Source organism: Bremia lactucae, assembly GCF_004359215.1.
Source record: "Bremia lactucae strain SF5 chromosome Unknown BlacSF5_NotPlaced_189_SHOA01000117.1_77404bp, whole genome shotgun sequence".
In the NCBI taxonomy this organism is placed as follows: domain Eukaryota; phylum Oomycota; class Peronosporomycetes; order Peronosporales; family Peronosporaceae; genus Bremia; species Bremia lactucae.
The window spans coordinates 734-12433 of NW_027152202.1; the positions used below are offsets into that span (position 1 = coordinate 734).

The 11700-nt window shown below is 47.1% G+C and overlaps 3 protein-coding genes across 3 annotated transcripts; 2 read left to right on the plus strand and 1 right to left on the minus strand.

Annotated features, from left to right (window-relative positions):
* Positions 1–8: 8 nt before the first annotated feature.
* On the plus strand, positions 9–1310 carry CCR75_007517 (uncharacterized protein; the record flags this gene model as incomplete). The annotated part of the gene is made up of 1 exon (XM_067965576.1): positions 9–1310. The coding sequence occupies one exon, from the start codon at positions 9–11 to the stop codon at positions 1308–1310; it is 1302 nt and encodes a 433-aa protein (XP_067815741.1).
* Positions 1311–1628: 318 nt separating this feature from the next.
* CCR75_007518 (uncharacterized protein) lies at positions 1629–3617 on the plus strand (the record flags this gene model as incomplete). The annotated part of the gene is made up of 1 exon (XM_067965577.1): positions 1629–3617. The coding sequence occupies one exon, from the start codon at positions 1629–1631 to the stop codon at positions 3615–3617; it is 1989 nt and encodes a 662-aa protein (XP_067815739.1).
* On the minus strand, positions 1658–6429 carry CCR75_007519 (uncharacterized protein; the record flags this gene model as incomplete). Its single annotated transcript, XM_067965578.1, has 3 exons — positions 1658–4908; positions 5000–6229; positions 6355–6429. The coding sequence occupies 3 exons, from the start codon at positions 6427–6429 to the stop codon at positions 3757–3759; spliced, it is 2457 nt and encodes an 818-aa protein (XP_067815740.1). The 3' UTR covers positions 1658–3756.
* Positions 6430–11700: the final 5271 nt, after the last annotated feature.

The window sequence follows — 11700 nt, forward strand, 5'->3', positions numbered from 1 at the left end:
GTATTCAAATGGCCGTTGACCACGTTGTCGACGGTCTTCAGAAGCTTTCCATGGACGTTGCGGACAAGGAAAAAGTCGCACAAGTCGCGACGATTTCAGCCAACTCCGAGGTCGAGATTGGCAACCTTATCAGTGACGCAATGGAGCGTGTGGGCAAGGAAGGAGTCATTACCGTTCAAGATGGCAAGACGCTGTTTAATGAACTAGAAGTGGTCGAAGGCATGAAGTTTGACCGTGGGTACATTTCGCCTTACTTCGTGACGGACAACAAGACGCAGTCATGCGAGATGGAGAACCCATATATTTTGCTCGTGGAAAAGAAGGTGTCTAGTCTCCAAGCTATACTTCCAATGCTCGAGACGGTAGTGAAGCAACAGCGTCCACTTTTGATTGTAGCGGAAGATGTTGAAAGTGAAGCACTTGCTGCTCTCGTGATCAACAAGATTCGCGGTGGGGTCAAAGTATGTGCCGTCAAGGCCCCGGGCTTTGGCGACAACCGCAAAGCCAGCCTTCAGGATATGGCTGTACTCACTGGCGCGACAGTTATTTCTGAAGACTTGGGCCACCGTCTCGAGACGGCCACGCCTGAAATGCTCGGTAGCGCTAAGAAGGTTACAATCACCAAGGACGATACGCTCATGCTTGACGGTGCTGGGACATCGGAGTCTGTGGATGAACGCGTGAATTTGCTGCGTGCGTCGATTGAAAGCACGACGTCTGAGTACGAAAAGGAAAAGCTTCAGGAACGTCTTGCCAAGCTCAGTGGCGGAGTTGCTGTCATTAAGGTTGGAGGAGCCAGCGAAGTCGAGGTTGGAGAGAAGAAAGACCGTGTTGTTGATGCCTTAAACGCCACCCGTGCGGCTGTTGCAGAAGGCATCGTGCCTGGTGGAGGTGCTGCGCTACTGTGGGCTTCGCGCTCGCTCAAGACGCTTTATGAATCGTGCGCGAATCTCGACCAAAAGGTGGGTGTGGAGATCGTCGAACGTGCTTGCCGAGCCCCTGCGACGCAGATCGCCCGGAATGCTGGCCATGAAGGGGCTGTGATTGTGGGCAAGTTGCTCGAGAGTGACTCGCCTGAATATGGCTTTAATGCCCAGACTGGCGAGTATGTGAATCTCGTGGATGCGGGAATTATTGACCCGACAAAGGTTGTGCGCACGGGTCTTGTGGACGCTTCCAGTGTGGCGTCGCTTATGATGACGGCCGAAGCGCTTATTGCTGACCACCCCGAGGAGGCGGGAGCTGGTGGTCCCCCCATGGGAGGCATGGGTGGCATGGGCGGTATGGGCGGCATGGGCGGTATGATGTAAGGATGTGGCGAGTTGTTTATTCCGACGTAGTTATCCCGATTTTGCTTTTTGAAATCTTTTGTAAAGCTGCGATTGAACGTCTTGATCTTAGTATGTAGGATCAAAAGAGCGCTAAGCAAAATAGAATTAGTAGTTTTTGCAACAATGGAGTGGGTACGTGGGTTACCAATGGGCTAAGAATTAAGAAATAGGAAATCTTTACTTTATGAATTAAATTTCCAACACTTTCACTGAAAAGTGGTTAATTCGTCTAATTCCAGAATCAAAAAGAGAGCCAAAGATACCATTCTTGGATAATCGAAGCTACGGATCCAAGCCATGACCGGGAATGATGCATCCTCGAGCGTGCGACAGCGAAATTCACGTGGGCGTGCAAAGCCGACATCCCCAAAGGCCTTGGCTAATGAGGCTGTCGCCAAGGCAATGACGTCCAGCAAAGACGAACAGTCAGAGACGAAAGAGACGTTCCATGAGGCCGCGCACGCGTTGGGCCGAACGCCAAGCTGGCAAGCGCGAGCCGCCAACCACGTAGTAAAGAAGCGCATCTATTCCATACTCGCGGGGATTATTATTGGCATTCTGGCCGTGACAAGCTTCCAGCGCTTCTACCTCGAGAAGCCTCTCATTAGTGAAGATTCGCTCCTCATGGTCCGTGAAATGTATGACAACTTTAATTGGTCCACGTTAGACACGCGTCCAACCATTCTCGGCGCCGTGGAAAAGCGACCAGGTCTTCAATTATTTCAAGAAGAAAACGTGACTGCTTACTCGCCGGTTGTATTAATCCCTGGCTTTACATCCACGGGTCTCGAGATCTGGAACGGCAGTGCATGCAGTAAAGCTTACTTTCGACAACGTATGTGGGGCACATCACGCATGTTGCAGCAGTTTATGTTAAATCAAAAGTGCTGGCTACAGCACATGATGCTCAATCGATCCACTGGCATGGATCCCGACGGGATTAAGCTCCGTGCAGCCAAGGGACTCGAAGCAGCGGATTATTTAATCGGTGGTTTCTGGGTCTGGGGCAAATTGGTTGAAAATCTCGCTGAGATCGGATACGACAGTAACAATCTCTACATGGCTGCCTACGACTGGCGCCTGATGCCTCATTTACTTGAAAAACGCGACGGGTACTTTACGAAACTCAAGTATACGATTGAAATGGCTCGAAAAGCAGCAAATGGCCGCAAAGTCATGGTCGTAACGCATTCATATGCGACTCAAGTAATTTTTCACTTTCTTAAATGGGTTGAAAGTGACAAGGGAGGAAAAGGAGGAGACCAGTGGGTTGAGACCAATATGGATGCATTAGTGAACATTGCGGGGCCAATGTTGGGGGTTGTCAAGACTATTAGTGCCTTGATGTCAGGGGAAATGAAAGACACTGCGGAATTAGGAGGATTGTCCAAGTTTCTAGGGTATTTCTTTAGTATTCCAGCACGAACAAAGCTCGCACGATCGTGGTCAAGTATCTCGACTATGCTGCCGATAGGTGGAGATCGAATTTGGGGCACAGCTGAATCGGCTCCAGATGATATTGTCGCAGCGTCCCCTTTATCAACAGTCACGAAAACGCCCGTAGGTCTGACTAAGGTGGAGGCGCACGTGGCTCGCTTTGGTTCGCATGGCCAAGTCGTTCGGTTTGTCAACTTGACACATGAAAACGTGACAATTGGTGGCGTCCAGAAGCTCTTAGACGAACTTGATCCGTATCTCGACAAGTTTCGATCTTGGCTTAGTACCGAGATCGCAGAGGATCCGTCATTGCCCGAGTACGACCACTACAAGTACTGGACTAATCCATTAACCGCGACGTTACCAAAAGCTCCGAATTTGAAAATCTTTTGCTTCTATGGAGTCGGGAAGCCTGTGGAACGAGGCTATACGTATGGAGCTAATCCTATGGACAAGAATAACGTGACGGTGAATGGACAGCGCGTGGCGCCGTTTTTGTTTAATACTGACGTAGATGATCTGCCGTACGTCAAGGGAGGAATCCGCTACTCGGATGGAGACGGCACGGTACCACTGATCTCGTTAGGACTCATGTGTGCTAGTGGCTGGCGTACAGACAAGTTTAATCCTAGCCATGCTGATGTACGTGTTCGAGAGTACCGCCATAACCCCGTTTCAATGCTCTATGACGCACGTGGTGGACCCGAGACGGCCGATCATGTCGATATTATGGGCAATCACGCCCTTATTCGAGACGTGCTTCTTGTTTCCGCGCGTGTGTACGACCGTGTTCCGGAGAACATTACGTCAAGTATCAAGGACATTGCTCAACGAGTGGGCGAGCTCTAAAGTTGTAATAAGAAAGCGTGAATAGCTCGAATCGGCTTATATCAACGTGCCGTAGGCATGGCGTATTATCTGAATAACGAGGCCCAGGGTTGCTGCCCTACTGTTAATTGCTTTCAGAGCGTGTTTTCTATCAACCATTTTATCGACGAAAACGCCCATCACCACCACGTCGAGTACGACGATTGGGATTATTCATCCCTGCAGGTAGCTGCTCCTGCTGAAATCGTGGTGGTGGTTGGTGGTGGCGTGGCACGAGATCTTGAGGATGCACTGGCCCCTCGTGTTCTCGAGGTCGACCACGTTGCTGGAAGTCGCCTTGAGGGGGACCATACGGGTCGTACGTAGGATAGGCAGCAGCGTAGCTTTCATGACGCAGAGGGGCCTGCTGTGACGGAGGAACAAACTGGTGGTGCTGGCGATAAGGAGGACCCTGTTGGGGATTTGGCACTTCCTGATAGTACAGAGCCTCTGTAGGCACACGATGCGATTCGCCATACATTGGACCGTCCCGAGGCGCGACGCCAGGACCTGTACCTGCGCCATATCGCGACAAAGAAGGATCATATGGAGGTCGAAAGTCGTCTTCAGAACCTAGAGGACCTGTGCGTTGCCGTATGGGCAGAGGCTGCGGATGAAAGGCGGCATGTGGCCAAGCCCCACCACCTCGAGAAGGGCCTCCTTGTCCTACAAAGCGATCAGTTTCGCCACGAGACTGTGGACCATCTATCGGTCCCGAGAAATACGCACCCGATGACGAGTCAGGACCGTACGCTTGCCGCTCCGGCATGGAGCTCGGGCGACCGCTATAGTCATGATACGGCGGTAGACCGTAAGGTTGATGCTGAAAGTGCCGTGGCTGGGAAAGAGCCGGCAATGGCTGCTCATACGACGGCATTTGCTGCTCAGGATACTCGAAACGCGATCGTTGCGAGGCCGAAACCGCTGCGATACGACGATTGGATTGTAAAGGCTGAATATCCCACTTGTTCGAGCGGCCTCGGCCTCCTCGCGCGTCGCGATCGCGTCGACGAGTCGAATTGTGTCCGCGCGCGCCTCCGCGCGAGTCTTGCCGACTACTTGCCGGGCCACCAGTACCTCGGACCCCACTACTACTACGCGCAGTCGAGTGACTCGACGTTGTCGAGTCTTGACTGTCTCGTCGTTGCCTACGATTTAAAGAAGCCGACGAAGAAGACGGCTGGGTCTTCTTGCCAGTAGTTCCTTCCGCACTCGACTGCTGTTCTTCACGCCACAACGTCTCTGCTTCCAGGATTAATCCTACAATAGCACGCTACATACAACATCATTTCATTAGCGTCTTCCGCATAAAGAGTCACTGCTCCTTGTCCTTTGTCAAGAGCTTGTTTGTTTAAAGAATATACCTGCAATTCAATCGCATCGGTGTGTGTCGTTACGACCATTTCTGGAATTTTCATTGTCTCGAGCGAAAACTGTTGCGCTTTTAAAGCACTTGCTCGATCGACAGCCGAAATTTCAATGAAATGTTGTTGCGACAGTTGACAACGATGCGTAAACTCGCGTCGTTGGTCAAGATGTTGTGTCTTGAGCGCAATAAGGCCACGAGGATCCGAGAAGCCATGCTGCATCTCGAGCGCCACGTGACGTGCAAACAATTCACTTCCTTCCTTCATTTGCGTCCCAATGAGCTCTTGCCAACGGTAGAGCATCTCGCGATCCCGTTTGCGCTGCTGATTGCAAAGATCCCTGACTTTTTCAAACACAGCGCTGTCGCCAAGCACGTCCGAAAGTCGTTCGAGCAACTCGTTTTCAATTTCTTTCGGCGTCTCTTTCTCCACGACGCTATCAAATAATAAGTGCGGGCAGCTAGGAATCCACGGGAGCGTCACGGGAACATGCAGAAAAAACGCCGTTGCGGTCTCGGTGTCTGTAAGCTTAGCACGCTTCTCACTGCTACTTGTTTGCACGTTTGCAGCGACGCGCTTCCCAAGATCTTTGCTTTCCACTGCACGAGGTGGGACTTGACCCGTTTTGTCAATAAAAACCACAGTAGGATCGATCAAGGCAACGGCTTTGGTTGAAAGCGTCTGAGGTGGTTGTAAAGACGTTTGATCCGTGGTCGAAAGCTTTATGGGAGAGCTACTTGAAACGCTACTTCCTCCAGAAATACGTGTCGATGCAAGTCCTTGCGATCCTGGCTGTGGGAATTGGTCGGGCATGACCTGGTGCTGTAGCATAGCGAGCGATAATTTGTCATCCACGTGAGTACAGACGAAACCATAGAATTGAGCCCAGATACTTGAATGCTCGTGCGCTGGAATGGTCTGTAAAGCGCGTACAAAGATCTTTCGAGCATTCGAAAATTTCTTTCGTTGGACGCAAAAGTCGGCGTATTGAAGCCACAAGGCTGCATTCGAGCCTGCAATTGGGCAATTTACAGCTCGTTCAAACACTATGGTGGCCTGTTTGAATTGCCGAAGTTCCATTTCAAGAGCAGCGTATTGACGCCATAGAGCAATGACGGCGGAACTGCCTTTAGCAGCGCTCTTGGGATCGCTATGCTCTTGAACGGCAGCAATCCACGTCGAAAGTGTATCGTCCACGTCTTTTCGTGCGTCAGCGACCTTTTCGTACTAGAGAAACACGCACAGAAAGAACATAATGAGCCCAAACAGTTCAAGAGACGTCGGTAGGAATGACTACAGAGCAAGCAAGGGGGGAAAGAAAAATCATTCTGAAAAGAGCTAATGGCACGCACGTTGCTTGAGTGGATTAGTGCTTTGGCCCGCGCCACGACAACTGGGGCGTCCCACGTTGGAATGTCGTCCGACATGGAGATTTCTGTCGCGGTTGTTGGCCGGGGAGAGCTCACTGGTCGAAAGTGATGTTTGGTACGTAAAGGTGGACTCGCGTTTTAAAAATATTCGTTTGGAGCGACGATTCCCACAGACAATACCTCTGATTGGCTACATCGTTTGTTGTTATCCCTAAATATTGAAACAATAATACCCTACTCATTTCCTTGCTATTCCTCCCTGCAATTTTAACGAGTCGTGCAATAAAATCAGCTTTTAAGCACGTAATAAATTCAATTTTACTGAAGAATCTGCTATCAATGCTCAGAATAAACTCCCTGCAGCCACCAAGTTAGACTTTTAAAGTCATTGATAATTCTTGCGAAGCCATGGAAAAGGCATCGAATGAAATCGCAAACCACTGAGTGAAAAGACCGACCTAATGGGAGGACTCAGATACGACGCGGAGGCGAAATCGCAACGGCGAGGCGGATCGTCAGAAAATCGTCGGTCAGTTCGGCCCCTGCTCCTTCGAAAGCTTACAAGGTTGTTGCCATAGCTACTCAATGTGTAATGGGGCACTACGACTTGTACTGCTTCAGTACAAGTCCACTTCGCACTGCTTCAGTTGCGAGTGGTGCCTCACGTCACTTCACGTACACTAGTACGTGCAGAGGAAGACTTTCTTTAAAACACTAGTTTTAAAGAGGGTTAATTAAAAACTGTATTTATTATAGTTAAGTTCTTTTGTTTCTATCAATTTGATACTAACATAATTATAAACTAATACAAAACATGTAATAAAAGTCTTATCTGTCTCCCTCCTTGCGCGCGTCCAACGCTGACTGGACCGCGGAGAAAGTAGATATAATGGTCTATATCTACCAAAGGATAAGCTATTACAATATTACCATGTAAAGTAATATTCTCCAAATATTCTCCACCTTTTAGATAATATATTAATTAATGACCTTTAATTGTTAAATTTATGTAACGATACACCCGGTTACACCCAACACCCTGACACAATATATACAATGAATTGCATGTGCGACGGAGATTAAAAAAAATCCGAATTCTTTAAACCGGTGTGGCTGTTGCGGTAGGAGGTGGATCTGCTGTCACAGGCTTCATTCTTTAGCGGTACTAGTACAAAATAAGTACTAGTTTACCTTACACTGGTTACAGTGCCTTAAAAATTTAGGTACACAGGGGTACAGAGGAAAGTTTCTAAGTAGCTTAGGGTCTCTAGCTACCAAAGGTAACTCAAGGATTAGAATTAGGTAAAAGTGAAACTGTATTAATATATTTAGATTCCTACTACTGAACTTATTATATTAATATCTAACTAAGTATGGCGCCTCCTTGCGCACCTTACAATCGTGTCTTGAAACGATTGGCACGGTTGCTTTAGACTTAAATCTGTAGAGATATTATATCAGAGGAGACTACTCGTTTGGTCAGGAAGTAAATTGAAAAGTATATTAGTCTTTAGAAAACTTACACGTGTTATCAGCTACTCCTTTGTAGAAGCACTACAAAGGTCTCATATGAGTCGTTTCTTTCTTCATATAACCTGTTGCTGTAGTTTCACTTTCTGTGTCCGTTGCAAAACGATTACAATCAAACGTCATCATGACGTTTGAGCATACACAAAATGTCCAACATCAACACTCCTCCTCGACTAGAAGTCTCCGACGTTTGGCTTTGCCACGAGAAATTGGAACTTGTTGATCGAATTGCCTTTGTTAGAAAATCGGCGAGCTGTGAATTGGTTTCAATATACTCCGGCTGAATGACCTTGGCCTTTATAGTATTAATTAATAAAAATAAAAACTTTAGATTAATATATAAAGATTTCTATTAGACTTGGTCGCGAAAAAAGTGATAGCGAATATCACTGTGTTTCGCTCTACTTTGATAGCTTTCGTTCTTCGCCATAGCAATCGCACTCTGGTCGTCTTCATACACAAACACTGGAGCTTCAATCTTGACCTTCATCTCCATCAATAAATTCTTTGACCACGAAATTTCTTGAATACACAACGAAAGTGCCACATATTCAGCTTCAGCAGTACTATGTGATACATTATTTTGAAGCTTCGACTTGAATATGACAGGAGAGTCATTGACCATCACTCCAGGTGTCGAACGTCGACTATCTTTGTCACTATTCCAATCTGCATCACTTAATACGCTCAGCTTCAGGTCACCAGGCTTGCTTCGATAACAAATTCGGTTTGTTGCAGTCGACTTTAGGTAGCGTAGCCTACGAATGGCTGCATTCCAGTGTTCTTCACTCGCTTTTTTCAAATGTCGACTCAGCCGACCTATTGCAAATGCAATATCAGGTCTTGTACCTGTCGCCACATATAGGAGTGATCCTACCCGAGATCGATACGGTCGATTCTCCATTTTCGGCTCCTTTTTTCTCGAACTTAAGCATGACTTGACCTTCCACACTTGAGTTGTAAACAACTTTCGCCCCAATTGAAATTTACGACCATTCTGTCAAGGCACGCATTTTAGCTGATCTTGAGCTTCCTTGTATGCTATGCATAGTCCACCTCAATGCCAAGAATAAATCTCACATTGCCTAGCGTCTTGACTTGAAATGATCTGCAAGTTCATATGCAGCTTTGTCAATTAAATCAGCAGAAGTAGCATATCCTCGACATACAGCGTCACGTAAATCCACGAAAGGTTTCCATCGTGACGGATAAAGACGCACGTGTCCGAAACACATGGCAAAAACCCATGTTGCAAAACACCTTCGAATTTGTCTTGAACCATGTTGCAGCAGCCGGTTTTGATCCATATAAAGTTCTGTTAAACTTTAAGAGTTGACCTGGGTCCATGTAGACACCCTGAGGCGTAGAATGTATACATCGTCGTTCAAAACGTCATTTATGAACGCAGTATCAACATCATACTGGTGAATTGTCATTCCATGATGACAACACACAGCCAGGAAGACGCGAATAGAATTCATGTTTGCAACCGGCGAATATGTTTCATGGTAGTCAACCGATAGGTTTGACGATGACCCAGCGCCACAAGTCGAGCTTTGTACCGCTCAATATCACCATATTCGTTTCTCTTGATTCCAAAAACCACTTGGCTCCAATCACCTTTTTGTTTAAAGGATTCTTCACAGCAGTCCATGTCTTTTTGTTGTTCAGTGCCTTTAGTTCGACCTTGATCGCATCACTCCACATCTTGGATTGAGGAGACGCCATTGCATCTTGGTATGTAGATGGAGTTTCGAGTTCTGCATTTGCTCGCGCATACTCAATTCGATATCTTTTTGAGGCTTGAGACTCTGGCTCCACACTGCACGATGTACCATGTTTAGTTGAAGTCCTGACTGGAACCAAAGCTTGATCTTCATAGTTCGATGATGGTAACGCGAGCGGGGCATTTTGAGCACCAAATTTAGATGATTGCACCATAGAGAAATCAGTGTGATAATCCAAGTCCCCCTTGGGCACAATGTCTCGAGTCGTATCCACATCCAAATCAGTTGGCTCCGTGTAAATATCATCGATATCGAAAATAGGACCAGACAAATGCTAAAAATTTTGGCGTGGAGTTATAGACTCAAATTCACTTGGAGGTGAAATGACTTGATCATTGCCAGTCTGTTCCACAACCATCGGCTCTACGTCACGTTGAGTAGTAATAATTGGTAATTGAATAACATCTGCATCGTCAGCGTTGTCATGATCCACACGTGTGGTAACCTGTATATCTCCAATCACTTGCACATAATTGGACCTTGGCAACTCTTGGAAAGTCACTGATCGCGTGATCTCCAGTCGATCAGACTCGAAATTCCTGACACGATATCCCTTCATATCGTGTGATTAACCCAGGAACATGCATCGAAATGCCTTCTTGTCCAACTGTAGACGTTTTGGTTTTGCAATGTGTGCGTAACCTTTTGCACCAAACACTCGCGTGTGCGACAGATCTGGCTTATTTAAAAAAACACTTCAAATGGGGGTTTGGTTGGGCTATAGGCGCACGTAACTCGATTAGTCACGTATCCTGCAGTATTCATCGCTTCAGTCCACCATTTCTACTCCACTTGCATGTGATTTATCATCGATCTTGCTCATTCTATCAGTGTTCGATTTAGTCTTTTCAGCCACTACATTTTGCTGTGGCGAATACGGTACTGAAGCTTGGTGCAATATTCCAGCCTTCCAACATACTTCTTTTTCCATTTCTTGTATTCCGGCTCCTAGCGAGTTTCCTTGTAAAACAATATTTTTATGGTATCGCTTGTTACGGTACTCGCCACCATTGTCGGTGCGAATACACTTGATCCTGGTACTTAGCTGGTTTTCATCATCGACTTGTACTCGATGAACTTATCCACCACATGCGACTTTGTCGCAATGGAGTATGCGACCACATAGCGTGAATAATCATCCAAAAATGTCACCACGAATCCCGCTCCTCCTTGCGACTTGGTCTCCATTGATCCCATCACGTCGCTGTGAATAACTTGGAGCAGTGAAGTAGACATTAGGCGAATCTTGCATTTTAAATCCTCCAACACACTTGTCGAGGTTTTTCATTGCTCAAATGGCAAGTGTCCTAGTTTTGCGTGCCATACACTTGGACTCATAGGTCTGGCTCCATCGCCAATTCTCTTCACTCGCATTTGCAGATTCCAATGTATCACACCCCAACACAAACAATTTACCCTTTTGGGTCACTTGAGTCACCACTTCTTGACCATTTCTGATCTCACATTTTGTTCTGAAAATTGACGTGTAACCCTTTTGCAGACAATGCGACGTGCCAAATCTTGGGCTTATTGGCTCATGCTGCACGACCCATTAATCTTTGGGTCGTATGAGGTCTTTAAGACTCGGCTTAGGCAAACGTATGAGCCGCCACGTGCTTAATCCAGGACTCGAGCCAAGCTTCTAGATTTGAAGTAGGACAAACGTGACCTTCACGCTTACGCCCAGCATACACGATACCAGGTCAGTTGTATCGTGAGTCATCCAATCGATGAACAAACACAGGTAGCTGTGGTTATTAAAGGTCTTGCAAACGGTCATGTTAAGACTCAACTGTTCCGGCTTGGACTAAAGTTGCTCGACCAAGCGATCTCTACAGCAGAACAGGAGGAAAATAGCCTGAAACAGGCTGTCGATCACTCTGAAGCTTATCGTCCTTCTAGACGACAAGAAAACGGAGGTCCAGAACCAATGGATCACAAGCACGAGCCATGCATAACTGGCAGCATCAAGCCGAGCCTACGCCTAAATCTCGTTCATCATAGGGTCATC